Source organism: Mya arenaria, chromosome 14 (genome assembly GCF_026914265.1).
Source record: "Mya arenaria isolate MELC-2E11 chromosome 14, ASM2691426v1".
Classification (NCBI taxonomy): Eukaryota; Metazoa; Mollusca; class Bivalvia; order Myida; family Myidae; genus Mya; species Mya arenaria.
Genome location: NC_069135.1, coordinates 26,815,715 through 26,835,380, shown reverse-complemented (window position 1 = coordinate 26,835,380; position 19,666 = coordinate 26,815,715). Strand labels below are relative to the sequence as shown.

Here is a 19,666-nt window from a genome sequence, read left to right as displayed (position 1 = left end):
TTGAGGAGATAGCTTAGAGCTAATATTTATATCCTCTCCGTATACTAGTATGTCATTTTATAAAGTATACAGTGTAAACAACATTTTACCGAAAATAAATACATAGCAATGTCATGCTTAAGCTAGTTCAATTTATGTTCCTTGGACCCGTTTCAACAAAATATTTTAGAACTTCAATCATCCTAAATCTTTATAAACGCCATAAACGGGCATTCATTGATTGTCTTTATTTTCACAACTGGGTGCTAATGACTCTCAAACATATTATTTTTGCTTTACGACATTTCCGGGAAAGCATAAATTTATGCTTTTTGAATAGAAATCTAATAAAATATTTTTTTTCATCGCTAAGTAGTGAAAACTAAATCTAAAAAAAACATTTGTGTTTCATTAAAAATCGTTGTGCATGATTATGGTAAACCTGAGAAGAAAAGTGTGCCTGGTGTGGGGCTTAGACTCACGGCCGCAGGAACACTAGCACGGCGCTCTTGCCAACTGAGTTAAACGGGCAGCTGGTCACACAGGCTAGACTCGGTCGCCCATTAAAGGGGTTGTCTCACAGATGATAAAATAAAAATTAATATTTTTGTCATGGCAGAGTGGGGCAGATGACTCGCGAATACTTTAAGCGATAAAGATGTATGAATGAAATTACAGAAAACCACTTCAGCACAAATAATGAAATCAAATGTTTAGTAATTCATAATTTGTTTTTCAGGGGAGGGTTCGGGAGGGGTTTCCCCTCCCGACAACCATCAAATTTGGCATGTTTGACCTGGTTTCAACAAGCATAATAATGTGAGTATTATAAATTATGAACCGGGGGGGGGGGGGGGAGATTTCAGCATAAAAGGCAGCGTTTCTTTTTGGCAGAAGTAAATTGATAACACTATAGCTACAGCGTCTTACTGGTGATTTTTTTACCAAGGTTTTCAGAAGGATACCTTTAGGCGAGATGGAATGTATTGACATGTCTCACTTAAACTGGGACATATTTCCGCACAGAATTTCTTTAAGTTAACCTCTTTTCAAAATTATTCAGCTGAAGGCATGTATAAGCATGCAAGACAGTTTTAGACAATCTCTTTCCTACAAAGTAAAAAATGACATTTAAGTAATTAATTATTTAAATGGGGTGGGTTCGTGAAGGGTTTCCCCTCACGACAAGCAATGTTTATAATACCTTTTTTCTTCTGCATATAATCAGAAAATGCGGGGTCATCAGTTCAGCACAAAAACAGTGGCGGTGTTCGCAATATTTTTCAGAAGTTTTGAACATGCTTGTAGATTAGTGAGTTTTCTTCGTGCAGTGTGCAATTTACTCTTCCTAACTGCTGCAAACACAATCTATATGAATTACTTAAAAAGCGATATTGTTCATGTAAAATTAACAAGACATTTACAATGCCAGCTCTAATATAGTAAAGCATAGGCATAGCAAAATTCAAAACGTTTTTATTAAATATGCTTTGTGGTGATCTATAGACATTTATAAACAATAGAAAAACAATCTTTCACTGTTTCAAACGTATTGATATTTTTTTACTGTTTGAAATTTCAGCCAGCTCTCAAATAAATATTGAATGTCAGTGCTAAGAGGGCTGGGACACCATTTGAACAACTTCATTACCAAAATAATGTAACCTTTGTATACAAATTATAATTTGTTGCCCTACTTCAATAATTATAATTGAATGCCATTTTATACACTTTTAGGGTCTAAAATTAAATTGTTATGTTTGTGATAGATCGCAATATATTTCAGTTCGTTACTCTTAAAATATAGCTTTTGATTCTCACTCAGTGAAATTCATGTACATCAGGATTTTACACTAGGACAAAACAAATTCACTATTTCAGAATCAGAATTTTTTTTTTTGAAAGTCTTTTAAAATGAACTGGTTCATTTTCAATATCCTAATAAATTATGTGATGTAAAGTTGTTTTGATAATTGTACTCGGAAATCATTGATTTTCATCACATTCAGATATATCTGTATGAAATATTATCTGTCCTGATTGATTAATTGCAATAGATATTTACACCCAAGGATTGATATTTCAGCCATTTTGGTTCTATTTAAGGGAATTAAACTAATATTCCCAGGAGACTAGACAGCTTTTTCTTTTAACAGATAATTTTCCCAATTTCAGCATTTTCACGACGCAAAATTATCCAAAATGTCTAGGGTCTTTTTCCCAAATTGGGCAGAAAAAGCCCTGTTACTTAATAATGTTTGAGGAAAAATGTAATTCAAGGGACATTTTCATACACTTGAGATCTGTTTTTGTAATGATACAAAAATAAGCTGATTCTTTCATCTAATACAAAAACTAAATAAAGTCTAAACTGTCAAATGTGAGGTTGCATCTGTAAACTTCATCTTTGTTTAGGAAATCTGTTAATATAACTTTCACCACCCAGAACAATAAGTATCAATTATAAGAAGTAAAAAATATTCTAGTTATTATTTCCTCATGTCAGGGACAATTCAATTAAAATATCAATGGAAAAAACTGTTAAATACTATCATGATGTTGTTTTTTCTAACTTTTAATAATATTTATTCCCTGTGGTCGGTCGGTTTGTTGGTCGGTCCGTTGCAACTTTGTCCGGAGCAAAACTTAAAAACTACTGGATGGAATTGGATTAAACTTCATACAATGGTAGAGCATAATGAGAGGAAGTGCCGTGTACAATAACCATAACTCTATTCTTGCTTAATACTGAGTTATTGCCCTTTGTTACTTTTTTGGTCTGGAGTATAACTTGAAAAGTACTGGATGGAATTCATTGGAACTTCATACAATGGTAAAGCACAATGAGGGGAAGTGCAGTGTTCAAGAACCATAACTCTACATTAGCTAATTACTGAGTTATTGCCCATTATTTGTTTTTTTTGCTGTCAATTTTTTTCTCCAGACTTTAACTTGCAAACTACTATATGGAATTTTTTGAAACTTCATACAATGGTAAAGCACAATGAGAGGAAGTGCAGTGCACAAGAACCATAACTCTATTTTGGCTAATTACAGAGTTATGGCCTTTAATACTTTTTTCTTGTCCCTAGCATAACTTGAAAACTATTGGATGGAACTTAATAAAGCTTCATACAGTGATAGATCAAGATAGAGGAAGTGCAGTGTATAGGAACCTCAATTCTATTTCAGCTAATTACAGAGTTACTGCCCTTTGTTATTTTTTCTTGTCCGGAGCATTACTTGAAAACTATTGAATGGAATTTAATAAAACTTCATCATACAGTGATAGATCATAATGAGAGGAAGTGCAGTGTATAGGAACCTCAATTCTATTTGAGCCAATTACAGAGTTATTGCCCTTTGTTACTTTTTTCTTGTCCGGAGCATAACTTGAAATCTACCGGATGAAATGTAATAAAACTTTATACAATGGTACAGCACAATGAGAAGGAGTTCACTGTACATGAATTATAACAACATTTTAGCAAATTACAATGACAATTGTTCATAAAATGAAGTTGTCATATATAGGTTGGCTTTCCAAATAGTTGACTGCAATTTCATATCAGGGCGGCGTTCGGGGGTATTAATCACCTTCAGTGATAGCTCTAGTTGCCTTTCAGGTGGGCCCGCAGTGCCGGATGAATGCGGTGGTTTTGTCTTTGCGCAAAATATAGCGTGGAATGGGCCTACCAAGAGTCCCTGGGGTGCGGGGGCATTTGGCAGGGATTTTACCATTTGTTCGTCCCCACAGGGCGGAGATTTTAGCCGGGGTTGGCTTGACCATAAGACAAAGTCCCTGCTATTCCCCGGATCTGGGGGGGGGGGGGATGGTTACAATTGACTGGTGCATAAATGCCAGCTTAACCAACCCAACTCAAAGCCTTTAGTGAATGTCCTTATGAAAATAATATTTTTGGTAATTACATCTACCAGGTATAGTGGACATTTTTTAGTAATCCAATTCCTTAATAACTAACTGTGTAATATTAATTTGTTATTGTTTGCAACAGGTTGGAGATGGGGATGATGACAGACCAGCCAGCCGAACTCAAATTGGATTAGACATCATGCGGTAAATTATTAGTATTTCACAATCACTTTATGAAAATGTATCCAAACAGTAGCGGGTTTGAATCTTTTAAGTTTATCTTTTCTGTTTGTTTCATTCCTAAATAACATTGTTTCATGCTGGTTGTAAATTATTTCCGGTCACGGCCATGAGATTATATCATTTTCTAATGAACTATTTTGTTTGGTTTTTTATAAATTTCAGGTTTTTGACTTATCCCTCAATACTTCTTAATACATTTCAACATTCTGTAAAAGCACAAATGTATTGGTTCTTTTTTTATAGCCACCTGGTTGCTGAAGCTCGAGAGGACCTTTATGGACAACAAATCCTGTTCAAGATAGTTCTGTCTGGAATTCCATACCACCTCCAGAGAATGGAAAATGTCCTCAAGTAAGAAGAGATTTTAAGCAAGTGCATTTCTGACTCCTCCAAAATGCTTCTTTGTAGTCAATTACCTTGGAATTGTTTAATAATCATTGCAAACTATTCAAACATAATATATTTCATCTATTTTGTCTTGATCTTTGAATCCGTCAAATTACACTATGACTATCATTTTGTGACTATATCAACGTTATCAACGTTGACGTCATTTGATGTTGATGTCATTTCCTGTTCATTATATACATACAACCTGATGAAGGCCGAAAGGCCGAAACGTTGTTTCATAAATAAATAATTTGTGTTGAAGTTGGACTTCTTTAATTATCACCATATGTGACTATATCAAATTTATGACTACATAAAGAAGTGTGTATGCCTCAAATGATTGTTAACTGGTATACCTTCACAGTAGTAGTTAGTACTTTTATTCTGTTAAAAACATTGCATTTATGTTATTTGCAGATTCTGATGTGCCAGCAGCCTGAAGTGGTCAAACAATTTGAAACTGGATGCAGCACAGAATCCCATATTTTAAGAGAATGCAGATGTTAGTCACCCCTGTCAAATTTGTTTTTGTGAATAATACAAAATGTGACATTTACAGCAAATATGTAATAATTGAGCAACGTATAGACAGTTGCAAAACTCTGTTCTGTTAATTTTGTGTCATATTTAGCATTTAAAACCAGATACTTTCAGTTTTTGCCGGTTTGTTCTTTTATTCCTGATTTTTTTCAAGAAGACACCAGTTCGGTGTATAGTAGTTATGGTGTTTTAACTGTCAATGAATCCAAGATCACTGTATGTTGTTGAACTGATATATATGTTAAACATTGAAGATCCAGCTGCCAGCACAGAAAACATTGATTGTGCTTTTGAGAACGCTGAATTTTATCAACATAATTTGACACTGTACATATTGCAAGCATTTTTTCAAATCTATATAAATTAATAGTAGATAACTGTAGCCTTATTTTGTGCATATTAACATATGTGAATAGTTGAATAGCCTCATGATGTCATTCTGAATAAATTATATAATATAATCATTTTAATTGTTTCAATTGTTTTCATATATAAATGGTTTTGGTACTGAAATTTGGTCTTGCTCTATTGGCTTGTACACTCAACAAATATAAAAAAATATATGAAATAGTGCTTATTGAACTCAGCTGACAGTTTTTCACTGGGTTCTTATTTGGGTGTGTTCCAACAATATCACTGACTTGATTACTTTTATTGTATATTCTATATAGGTGCTAAATTTAGAATATATTTTCAGCTCTGTTGAATGTTGATTGTAATTGCAATTTATCATTTCTTTTTAGATCACCCTGTGGGATAAACATTATGTGAGGGTTAGAAGTCATTTGTTTGTAATTACACCTTGAAAGCATCGTTAAGATAATTCTGTAATTAAAGAAGAATTGTATTTGCCCTTAAAATCTAAACAACACATTTGTTCATAATTTATTTAACATTTTGCAACTTTTTTGGCGGGGGTGTGGTGTATGTTTTTGTAACAAACAAATAAGAATATATTCTGTATTCTCACTGAGATATTTTGCAGACAATTTTCTAGAGCTGCTTGGCTACATATTGTTCATATATACAATCATAATTATAAGTAATTTATTAAATGTTTTGCCATGTTTTACCATCATATTTAAATATATTTTTGCCCATTCAATTATAGTTAAAATTATAATTACCCCTGTTTGTAATATACTTCAGTGCAACATTATTGATATGTGATCATTTTTAGCTTGACTATTCGATGAATAAGGGGAGCTATCCTAGTCACCAGCGTGTCAGCGTCAGCATTACCACTTATGTTAAAGTTTGCGTACCACCTCAATTATTTTCAAAGTCCATTGACATACTGTTTTGAAACTTCGCACGCTTGTTAACCATCATGCTCCAAACATGTACGCAGGAGGAGGTCACTGTATCGAGCATTTTGACAGAATTATGCCCCTTTATTTACTTAGAATTTACGTATAAGTTTGCGTACCACCTCAAATATTTTCAAAGTCCATTGACATCTGGCTTTGAAACTTTGCACGCTTGTTCACAATCATTCCCCCAACCTGTACACAGGAGGAGGTAACTCAATCAAGCATTTTGACAAAATTATGCCCCTTTTTCAACTTACAATTTATGTTAAAGTTTGCGTACCACCTCAAATATTTTCCAATTCAATTAATGTAAATATCTCAGCACATCATGTATTGCATTGAAATCTTATATAACAGTGATCAATGCATGTTTCTCCAAAACTTTTCAGTCCATACACCGAAAAGCGGTGGAATAGTCGAGCGCGCTGTCTCTGTGACAGCTCTTGTTTTTATTTATTTTCTGTTTGTAACATATTCCTCAAATACGTGTGTGTACTTGATCTCAAATGCATAGTAGCTTTATTTAAGTTAATTAAGAAGAATAACTCTAAACTGCATATAAAATATAGAGTAATGCATTATATATAATGTATGTATATATATACACTATTATTGAAGATTGTTGCGTATACACTAAATAAATTGCTAACAGCAACAGAACTGCTTGTTATTTAAAAGGTTTTATTAACATATACAAAAAAACGTTTCCCTTTTACTCCTAGTATGTTTCACTTAGTTATTAAGTAAACTTAAAGTGTCCGGCAATAGCACTTCAAGCCCGTAGAGGCAGCGCCTTAGTTCATATTAACACTGAAGTCAACGTCATACTTTGGTCACAGAGAAAATGTCGGAAACTGCCACAAACTAAACAAAAACTCCATACAATCAAGAACTAAATTGCAATCAAACTCAAAAAGATACTGTTCACGAATGCAAACCCCGTTAAACAAACTAAAATAAAAATAGCTTTTTACTTAACAAGATTAACATAGTACAAATAAATCTATGACGTGGCGCGTTATATTTTTAAATAACCCTAGTACCATTGGATTACCATTGCATCCAGTCTTTATGTTTATATACGAAGTCATTCCAATTATATGCTGCTTTTTTATGTAAACTTATACTCTTGACTATCATCCGTTTACATGAAATTATATTATTCAGTGAATAACATACAGATTAAGGGTATTGTATGTGCGTAAAGCCTTATTGGCCAGAACGTGTGCTGTGACACAACCCGATTCTCATAGCTCCACAATTAATTGACATAGTATATATATTTTTACGTTCATTCTGAATTATGGCATTCGATAATATGCGGTGAATAAATGGAAACTAACTGATAGCACGTTTAATTGCTCACAACTATGCGAATACGTGATTAACGCACAAACATAAGGAAGTACATTTACAGTTGAACCTCGCTATGTCGACGTCAGATAAGTCGACTTTCCGGTTATGTTGACTTTTTTCCGGTCCCAATTTATTCCTTCTTATTCTATATAAAATAAATCTGTTTGTGTCGATTTTTTTATCTCGACTTTTTCGCTATGTCGACCTCGTTTTTCAGTCCCAGTGGTCGAATTTCACACATTGCCTATGTTCCTTTTTGTCGAACTGTAGATCGAGACGTAAGTGTGAAAATATTCATGACGGTTTGCGGCATGTCGCAAAATACCGTGCGTGTCAATATAACAAACTGTCATAATATGGGGATACAAAATTGTAATTGGTAAGTGCGAATAATTAAAATCGTTTGTTTATGTATTTAATTAAAGAGACATTTATTGCTCAAGCTCTTTGGTATTGTATAAAAAATGATCATTTTATTGATTAGACATCAATCCCGAATGGGAACAAAACGAATAACTACAAAATGTCAATTCCACTGCTCTGGTCGACCAATTCAGAGAAGGACCCGGTATAAAATCTTACATTGTACAAATTTGAGCAATTGTGGTTTTATGTGATCCATTAACGTAAAAAAAAATTGACACAAATAATTATTCTTTTGTTTCACTTTAATTTTCTATAATAAGTTTGCTGTTTTCACTGTTATTTAACAAGACTGTTCAATTGTGGATGTAAACATCGTACAATCCACGTGTTGGGATTGGTGATATTTTTTGTAATTCGGATGAGTGGACTTTTCGTTATCTCGACCTTTTTCACTAGGTCCCGAAAAAGTCGACATAACGAGGTTCGACTGTATATAACCTATATGCGCAGACACAATAGGACGCGTAATTGACCTCAACGCAACTCGGATCAATTCAGTTTAATGCATGATAAAACATATACACGCATCTAGCAATACAACTTATGGGCATGATTTAAGCAAATCCTTTTTTACCTAAGAATAAAATAATAATAGTAAAGATACATGGAAAATGACAACAAGTTTCTTAAGATGTTTGCATAGTAAATAAACGTAACGTTATTCCGATCTTTTTTCTTATTTTACAAATTCAAGAACGGTTAAACAATTCAACCCTCTATACGTTGTGTGTAAAATACTTGAAACTAATTGTTTAACTTTGTTTGATAGTTTCTCAAAGGATACGCCGATATTACGTTTGGAACCCCGTCGCTTTTCAAGCAACATTAACGAACTACACCACGCACGTTGGAGCACATCAACCAATCGTCTTTGACCGAGTCGTAACGATGTAACAGAGACCCAATCTTTGAACACAAAGCCAACAAATTAAAACTCTTTAAAGTGCCATACAGCCAGACAGTACTACCATTAGTGGAAGCATGTTCTCTCACAAAAAATAAAATAGCACAACCCCATTTCTTAAACCTAATCAATAAACAAGAACTCAATATAGACTTATGCTTAACAAAAGTTATAGACAAGAAAAAGGACCCTAACATTAACCGCCAAATAGTGAATGAACACATCAATAGCAAATATTACAACTCATGGCAGGTCTTCACGGATGGAAGCAAAGACCCGCACCTCCATTTGGCTGGGGCCGGGATAGTAGGCTTATCTCAAAATATGACACCCCTTTTTGAATGTGGGTTAAAATTTGACTTCAGGCTTTCTATTTATTCTTGTGAACTGGCGGCAATTGACCTTGCACTAAAAATGCTGCTCCAGCAAGCAGAAGCAAACAATATACACAACAAAGTAACAATACTATCAGACTCTTTAAGTGCACTCATGTCAATGAAAATAAGCTTTTCTAGGTCACGACCAGAAATTTTACAGCAAATACTTAATAATACTACACTGCTTCATGATCTAGGAGTGTCAATAACATTTGTCTGGATTCCTAGTCACATAGGTATCTTAGGAAATGAAATGGCTGATAAAATTGCAAAACAAGCATCAAGGCAAGGTTCACGAACAAACATCAAATTAAGCGTCCCTGAAGCATACAGCTGGATAAAGAAACTAACAAAAAACAAATTTGTAAGAGACTTTGAAGTATATAAACTTGAGCACAATTTTGAGTATGGGGAAATTAACACTACAATCAAAACATATAGTACTAATACACTAAAAGATAAAGTATACACACGACTTCGTTTAGGAACCAGTATGCTAGCTGCTGAGAATTATACAAATACTGACTGCTGTATCCAATGCGGAGACAAAGAAACATTCCATCACATTTTCTTTAAATGCCCAACTTATATGGAACAACGAGAAAGCCTGAAAATAGAACTTCTGAAACTAAATATGTCAGTCATCGACAGGTATCATCTGCTGTTTCCCGAACCTGATATAACAGAGAGGGTAAGGGAAGCAGTGTTTGCATACCTGTCGGGAATAAACTACCTAAACAAAATTTAATACCACACAAAACAAAAGGTTCTATAAGAAATAGGGTCTAAATAGCACAGCACTTATTAAACAACATATGCAAAACATGTTCATTGTATACGCCGTGTACCTGTTGTTGGGACCCTTTTTGAAAAGGGTGGTAATACAATGACTGTTTTAACATCAATAATAAGCACAAAGCATAAATAATAATCTTCAAAAAATAAAAAAGCATGTTCATTGTATACGCCGTGTACCTGTTGTTGGGGCCCTTATCAAAAGGGTGGTAATACAATGACTGCTTTAACATCCCAAGGAGGCGAAAAACATACATTAATAATAACTTAAGAAATAAAACAAAATAAAATAAAAGGCACGTTCATTGTATACGCCGTGTACCTGTTGTTGGGGCCCTTTTTTAAAAGGGTGGTAATACAATGACTGCTTTAACATCCCAAGAAAGCAAAAAAACATATATTAATAATAACTTGAGAAATAAAACAAAATAAAATAAAAAGCACGTTCAATGTATACGCCGTGTACCTGTTGTTGGGGCCCTTATCAAAAGGGTGGTAATACAATGACTGCTTTAACATCCCAAGGAAGCAAAAAACATACATTAATAATAACTTGAGAAATAAAACAAAATAAAATAAAAAGCACGTTCATTGTATACGCCGTGTACCTGTTGTTGGGGCCCTTTTTTAAAAGGGTGGTAATACAACGACTGCTTTATCATCCAAAAGAAACAGAAAGCATAAATAATTTCTTTTTTTTCTAAGTAAAATATAAAGCACGTTCATTGTATACGCCGTGCACCTGTTGTTGGGGCCCTTTTCAAAAGGGTGGTAATACAATGACTGCTCAAACATCCTAATGAAGCTTAGAAAATAATTCCCTATAAGTAAAACTTTATCTTAGTGAGGGGCATCACGATCCCCTCCGGCGCCTTGCTTAGAGATACGTTCATTACAAACAACAAATATGGCAGGTTTACCTGACAACTACAAACACATTATATTATATTGAACAAGAATGAGCATAGAGGGAACGAAACGATAACCGGCACCTTAAGCGACACACACGATAGTGATTCACACGATGAACGAAATACTAAGCTAACAGCCAAATGTATATAGAATATTTATTGTTTTACATATTTTACCTTTTGGAATTACCGAAACATACGAATGGAATTCATGGATTTAAGCAGGTTATTTGGAACGATGAATACCAAATCGACTATCCATTATTATCAAGTCCGGTAAACAAACATTTCATTCCTGGAGTTATGAGATGAACGCGTATAAATTGGATCTCTACTACTTTTAGTAGCTATAAATTACTGATTTTCAATCTACATTATGGTGACAAAACATTTCTTTTCCTTTCTTCTTTCGTTTTCACATGAAAGGATGAGGTATTAAGGAGTATGATGATATACATTGATTTAACCATAAATTATTAAATGCAAGTCACCATAACCTAAAACGAAACCAAAGTATTTTTCGGGCGAAGTTGTCAAGAAAGAAAACCAATATCGGTATAAACTGTATAAAGACATTTTGAGTTAACAATTCTACCGATTTAAACCGTTACATCCATAATGCTATTAGAAGTCCATGATGATTTTACATGCTATGGTGATGGTGTTGTAATATAACGCTTCTGGTCCAGGTTTATTGTTAGGAAAAACAGTTTTTGATCCTAGCCTTAATTCATTCATTCACTTAAAGATATTGAAATTTTGAAAATATACATGGTTACGACCTATTGATAAAAAAAGAGAAGGCACTGGACCAGGGACTACATACCTGTATATAGAAAGTATACTATGTATTTTTTTATCCCGCACATACATATTAAAATGGAAAAAATCGGGCGCAGGCAAAAAAAAACAAAAAAACAAAAAAACCTATATTATTAATCATTATTATTTTTAAAAACAACCATAATAACCCTCTCTATATATGTACATGTACATTTAAAAAACATGTAGGCAAAGTAATGTCAACGCACTCTCTGGTCTTGAAGAATTTCCAATAAGTAAATAGTGAGGCAATAGTCGGGCATCGACAACATAGTGGTCAGTTCATATATATATTAGAAATATTAATACATATAGTGGGCAAAAAGTCCTGTTCTCACAACACTTTCTTGTCAATGAACTGACCGTGAGTCTTGCCCATCCTTCAAAAAAAATACCATTCTTACACGTAAATGTTTTTTAAGATACAAGACTGGAGAAATGAAACCATTTCAATATTCAGAGCTGTGGGACCTCCCTAGATGTCATTCATCGCAGGTTTCGCGGCCTTTTTGTTTAAAAAATTACTCCTTTGACGAATATCCCATCAACCGATGGGGGTAAAACTCCCCTTTTGGCTTCAAAATTCTGTTTAAGTCACACTTGGGGATGTGACGGGGTCAAGCCATAATGCAGCCATTATAGGGCGCGGGCAGACCTTTATAAACTCAACAACAACAACAACAACCGAGTCGTAACGAACACCTTGGTTCGTTCAGTGCACCCGTCACTGGAGTGTACGTGTTCTCGTCGACCAGGCTGGGCTACCCCAGGCATTCAACGTGGTTTTCCTTCTTTAAAAACGATGCATTCATTAGCTGCATGTTTCTGATGACGCCACCAGGTCAATATGAAACAGTGTCACAGACGATTGTTCTTCAGCTCGCTAGTGGCGATGACGTCACTATAAGAAATGAGATGAGTCCGGATGAGGTCATGCAGGGTGAAGACTACTGTACCTTTTCCGGCTTCCTTATCTGGGAAACTGAAAACTTCCCTGCAGTCGTAAGATAATAATTGTGCATTTTCAATTTATTTGTTAATAATAAACATAGTAAAAATGCCTCTGTATTTCATTGTTCGTAATCTTTAACAATTCAAATTTCTAAAACTGTTCATGGAACTAAAGTGTGATTGGCAAAATAACCATATATCGTACTGTATTGTTTAACCATTAGGGATGCAAACGAATGGCAAAATTGATATTCGAATATTCGGTAATTCTTTTGATCGAATATTCGACTACTTGATTACCAAAATGCATCTTATAAGTTGTTTTAAACTATTAAAGTAATAGCAGGGGTATTTTAACCTTACTTTGTCGTAACCACTACGCGCGGCGGAATCATATTACATACCACATATACCTTAAACGTCAAAAGTTCGATTCGGTTTCCATGGGTTGAATGGCGATAACATAATTACTAGAAGTTAGTTGAACACAATTTCAGTCGTCAGTGTTTTTAATGGTAAATTCGATCATCAAAGCGTTTCGTTTGCCTATTTTGAAGCAGCCGAGTTGAAATCCAGCGGCGAATTCTATATACACTTGTATTATATATAATGTAAATGTATGCGTCGTTGAAAAGTGTTGCACTGAAAACACAGAAAGTTCAGCATCAGAATAAAATGAATCTATTTGAATATGTCTGTGGTATCCAGTTATATGGAGTAGCTATGCATAAAACAAAGCACAAACCCTACAAAAAAGAATTCTACGCATGTAAATTAATGTGTGTATACCACGTGATAGATAACGTCATATATGCTACGTCGGAAGGAAACATTTTGCTTAAAATGAAGCCTTAACACAAAAATAACTTTTCTTTTACTACATCATTTTAAACACCAACGATGTGAAAACCCTTGTGTTATTAAGTATAGTGCATTTAAACGAGTATGTTATACTATTTAACTGTTTATGCTCGTGTCGAACTTGTTGATAACAAGTAAGCAAAAACGACCACTTGTGCTGTGTTACAGCGGCGGCGGGATGGGGTAAAACGGCGACGGGAGGGGCATCCATAACGACGGGAGCGGTAACAACGGCGACGGAAAAGGTAAAGTCAGCTACAGAATGGGCATCCATTAACAACCGTTAATGAGCGGTAACAGCGGCGACTGGAGAAATAAATTTGGCATCAGTTGGTGCATCCATAAGGTCAGAAACGGAAACCAAGGCGAAGAGAGTGGTAACAACGGCGACGGGAGGTGCATCCATAACGACATAAGCGATAGTAGTAGCGCCGGGAGGAATAAAGGCGGCGACAGGAGAGGTAAAATAAGCGACGGGAGGGCATCCATAACGACAGAAGCGGTAACCCAGGCGACGATATGCTTACGAACGGCGTCGGGAGGTGCCACCATGACGACATAAGCGGTAACAAAGGCGTCGGGAGGGGTATAAACGTCGACGTGAGGGGCATCAATAACGACAGAAGCGGTAAGGATGGCGACGTGAGTGGTGAAAACGGCGACAGGAGATGCATCACTAACGACAGAAGTGGTTACAACGGCGACTGGAGGGGTAAATACGTCGACGGGAGGGGCACTCATAACGAAAAAAGCGGTAAACTCGGCGATGTGAGGGGTTTACAGCGACAAGAGTGCACCCAATACGAGTATTGGTAACAATGGCAACGGGATGGGTAAAACCAGCGACGGGAGGGGCATCCATTACGAGAGTATTGGTAACAATGTCAACGGGATTAATAAAACGGCGCCCGGAGGGGCATCCATAACGACAGGAGCGGTAACAACGGCGACGGGAAGGGTAAAGTCGGCCAAGGAAGTTGCATTTATAACGACATGGACGGTTACAAAGGCGACTGGAGGTGCATCCATAACATCAGGGGCGGTAACAACGGCGACTGGAAGTATACAAATGGCGACGGGTGTATCCATTATGGCAGAAGCGGTAAAAACGGCGACAGATGGGGTAAAATATGCGACAGGTAGTGCATCGATTACGACAGAAGCGGTTACCACGGCGAGAGGATGGGTATAAACAGCGATGGGAGGGGCATCCATAACGCCAGAAGCGGTAACCACGACGAGAGGAGGGGGTATAAACAGCGATGGGAGGGGCATTCATAACGACAGAAGCGGTAACCAACACGACGAGAGAGGTAAACACGGCGACGGGAGGGGCATCCATAACGACAGAAGCGGTAACCAATGCGACCAGAGGGGTAAGAACGGCGACGGAAGGGGCATCCATAACGACAAAAGCGGTAACCACGGCGACGGGAGGGGCATCGATAACGACAGAAGCGGTAACAAGGGCGACTGAAGGGTTCAAAGTCGGCGATGGGAGGGACATCGATAACGACAGGAGCGGTAACAAGGGCGACGGGAGGGTTCAACGTCGGCGATGGGAGGGGCATCGATAACGACAGGAGCGGTAACAAGGGCGACGGGAGGGTTCAACGTCGGCGATGGGAGGGGCATCGATAACGACAGGAGCGGTAACAAGGACGACGGGAGGGTTCAACGTCGGCGATGGGAGGGGCATCGATAACGACAGGAGCGGTAACAAGGGCGACGGGAGGGTTCAACGTCGGCGATGGGAGGGCCATCGATAACGACAAGAGCGGTAACAAGGGCGACAGGAGGGTTCAAAGTCAGCGATGGGGGGGTGCATCGATAACGACAGGAGCGGTAACAAGGGCGACGGGAGGGTTCAACGTCGGCGATGGGAGGGGCATCGATAACGACAGGAGCGGTAACAAGGACGACGGGATGGTTCAAAGTCGGCGATGGGAGGGGCATCGATAACGACAGAAGCGGTAACAAGGACGACGGGAGGGTTCAAAGTCGGCGACGGGAGGGGCATCGATAACGACAGGAGCGGTGATATACTTTTTTCGGCTAGAATCACGATATCGTCAGCATACAAAATAAGACTCAATTGTAATTCCACTATCAATGTTTGACTGTAAATATAGTGGCATCTATTAGGATAGGAGCGGTGGGAGGAGCATTCCGGTCGTGTTTTAACTTTGGCGGCTTTATTTTGACAATAGCCACGAATGTAAAAAGTGCGACGGGAATGATTGCAATGGCGATTGAATGGGAAACAACGAGGACAGGAGGGGTAACAGTTACGACGTAAAGGGTTACAATAACGACGGGAGAGATGCAACGGCGGTGCGAGGGTGAAATAACGACAACGTAAAGAGTTACTATAACGACGGAGAAATACAACGGCGACGTGAGGGGGAAAATAACGACAACGTGAAGAGTTACTATAACGACGAAGAGATACAACGGCGACGTGAGGGGGAAATAACGACAACGTGAAGAATTACTATAAAGATGGGAGAGATACAACGGCGACGTGAAGGGGAAATAACGACAACGTGAAGAGTTACTATAACGACGGTGAGATACATCGGCGACGTGAGGGAGAAATAACGACAACGTGAAGAGTTACTATAACGACGGTGAGATACAACGGCGACGTGAGGGGGAAATAACGACAACGTGAAGAGTTACTATAACGACGGAGAGATACAACGGCGACGTGAGGGGGAAATAACGACAACGTGAAGAGTTACTATAACGACGGAGAGATACAACGGCGACGTGAGGGGGAAATAACGACAACGTGAAGAGTTACTATAACGACGGAGAGATACAACGGCGACGTGAGGGGGAAATAACGACAACGTGAAGAGTTACTATAACGACGAAGAGATACAACGGCGACGTGATTGGGAAATAAAGACAACGTGAAAAGTTACTATAACGACGGGAGTGATGCAACGTCGGAGCGAGGAAGAAATAACGACAACGTGAAGAGTTACTATAACGACGGGAGAGATACAACGGCGGTGCGAACGAGAAATAACGACACCGTGAGGAGTTACAATAACGACGGAGAGATACAACGTCGACGTGAGGGGGAAATAACGACAACGTGAAGAGTTACTATAACGAACAGAGTGATGCAACGGCGGTGCGAGGGGGAAATAGTGACAACGTGGAGAGATACTTTAACGACGGAGGGATGCAACGGCGGTGCAAAGGAAATACAGATTACCGGAATGCTAACAATTACGACGGGAAGGGATGTAAAGGCAATGCGAGGGGAAACAACGACTACAGGAATGGAAACAGTAACAACAACAGATTCAATGTAGATGCTAGGAAGGGTTTCAATAATCGCCATACAATAATTAGTTTTAGAGCCTTAACTTCAGTAAACTTTTAACAGTAAATGCAAATGAATAAAATAAACATTATCATTATCATTACAATTACGGGAATACATCTATATTACTTTAGAATTTATTATTTTCACTTTTTTTTAAAGTCGGTCATGAAACCTGGAACGCATTGGTTGAATTTAAAGTTTCCGGATTAGGGGCCTCACTGTTAATCAGCATGCTCATGCAGCGAATGATGCAGTATGTTTGACCTTATTCTTTTTTCAGGGTCTTGGTTTATGTTTAACTAGTTAAAAAATCGTTCATATTCACGACGTCATCGGCGAAAGTAAGTCCTTTTGAGGAAAACTGTTTTCGATGTTGTTGTTTTTCTCTCGAAAGCATAACACCTTTTCACTAAATCGGTGTCACATATATGTATATCGGATATGCTGTATAAATTAATGTTACACAGAGGACAGACAAAGAAAAACAAAATTATGTATTCGAGCTTTTTATTCGGATAGTTGATAAAGCAATCATTATCCCACAACGGCAGGGATGTTTTCGGTCTCCCAGATGAGAAATCCGGCGAAGGTACTATAGTCGCTGCCATGTATTGTTTCGTCTGGGCTCTCATTTCTGACCGTGATGTCGTCACCCTTAGCGAGCTGCAGCACGATTGTCTGGGCCACTGTTTCGTACTGACCTGCCGATGTCTTCAGATACAGACGACTGACTAAATCGTTGTTCTTTACAAATCCGAAGCCTGTCGTATGACCGGGGTAGCTTAGTAAAGTGGTAGAAAACACGTAGATACCCGAGATAGGAGCGACGAACGATCCGAGATGTGCGTTGTAAGCCCCGCCTACGTTCGTTACAACTCGGTCGAAGGCGATTGGTTGATGTGCGCCAGCGTGCGTGATATGATTCGTCAATATTGCTAGAAAAGCTACGGGTGCCCCGATATACTCACGCCGAATCCTTTGAGCATCTAGGAAAGCAACAAAATCATATATTGTAACAATATATTCATATACAGGTATATTCGATATAGATTCTTGCTTAGTATATATCCAGAGAATGCCTCATTTCCTTTCGTTTCGTTGATTATTCTTGCAGACTACTGTTACACAAATACTCTCTTATTGTACGAACGAAATGAAAATAATGTATTCCTGTTAATTAATAATAAAATATATCATTTAATCAAGTATGCGTATGCACAAAAATACATAGACATAACGCCAAAACATAACGTGTATCAAAAGTGTATCAATACCGTTCTCATACGGTGCCGTGCGGACAGAAGCGGATTTACTAGATGTAGACGATTGTGCGTGCTCCTGTCCAGATGTGTCTTCACTGGTATCATGATTCTCGTTGCTCGTACTGCGAATTATTTCCTCGAGGTGTTGAATCCGAGAGTTTTGTTCACGAATCTGGGAGTTTTGTTCACGGATGGTTTCGACTTGGTCGGCAAGAAGCGCTGTTAGATGTTTGACGTCATCTTCAAGGGTGTTAATATGGATGTCTCTGTCGTTAAGACGTTGAAGTATGTGGCCTACAGCGCTCTGTAGAGCATAAACGTCATCTTTTTGTGAATAATTGTCTTCAGCAAAAGCTTGTGCCCACAAGATGGCGAAAACTAAAGCAAATTTCACTCCTCTGGACTTCATATTACACAGGCGAGTCAATTAATTATGAACTATTACGAACAAATAAATGTACTGGCTTTCTTATCTTAAGCCTTATCGTATTCAGACAAACTAAAACATTCCCTAATTATAAGATAAATGTAGCTTGACAATAATAGGAACAGAACAGTACACTTTTTATATTTGGTTTTAAACATATAGTTCGTCATCCATCAACATGATCGAACATCTAAACAATAGTCAATATACCATTTAGTATTACATTTAGAAGACATTACAAACATCAAATATATACTGATTACTAAGGAGAACATGCATCAACACATGTTAACAAAGCAAATATTATACTTGTATAAATTATAACAAATATTCAATTTATAAGCATATAGCATAGTTTTACGTCTTATTTTTATAAAAAAAATACATGATACAAACACAACATCAACGAAACAACAACAACACAACATTGGTATACGTTCAATTTCTTTGGATTTTGTTAAGCCCCAAACTTCTGATGAATAATTGAGTATAGACACTACAAACGCATATAACAATTGGCATTTTTTTTCGCTGTGAAACTTTTTTATTAAACAAAACAATAACACGTTTAAGGTCTTTAAAGCTCTCCACACAATAGATGTACAATTGAATTGATTGACTCATTGAAGTTAAAAATCGTTCCTAAATAATTAACGATGTCTACAATCTCTAGAGAAGTGACACCATGCATCCAGTGTTCATCATTTCGAAAACGACCGCGACGTCTAAGCACAATAATTTTTGTTTTATCACCATTTACTCTTAGTCCCCATCTTTCACAGTATGCCTTAAGATTGTCCAAGCTGCGCCGCATGTCTTCTCCTGTTTCGGCTAGAATCACCGATCATCAGCATACAACATTAAAATAAGACTGATTTCCTCAATTGTTATT

The 19,666-nt window shown here is 37.3% G+C and overlaps 1 protein-coding gene and 1 long non-coding RNA gene across 2 annotated transcripts; one reads left to right on the top strand and one right to left on the bottom strand.

Annotated features, from left to right (window-relative positions):
• The first annotated feature begins 749 nt into the window (after positions 1–749).
• On the top strand, positions 750–6,834 carry LOC128218195 (uncharacterized). The gene is made up of 4 exons (XR_008258334.1): positions 750–798; positions 3,996–4,057; positions 4,340–4,447; positions 4,904–6,834. It is a non-coding gene; the product is annotated as an uncharacterized LOC128218195 (long non-coding RNA).
• Positions 6,835–17,575: 10,741 nt separating this feature from the next.
• LOC128218476 (complement C1q tumor necrosis factor-related protein 3-like) lies at positions 17,576–18,770 on the bottom strand. Its single transcript, XM_052926150.1, has 2 exons — positions 18,360–18,770; positions 17,576–18,071 (listed from the first exon to the last, which is right to left on the bottom strand). The coding sequence occupies exons 1-2, from the start codon at positions 18,754–18,756 to the stop codon at positions 17,620–17,622; spliced, it is 849 nt and encodes a 282-aa protein (XP_052782110.1). The 5' UTR covers positions 18,757–18,770; the 3' UTR covers positions 17,576–17,619.
• Between the last annotated feature and the right edge of the window lie 896 nt (positions 18,771–19,666).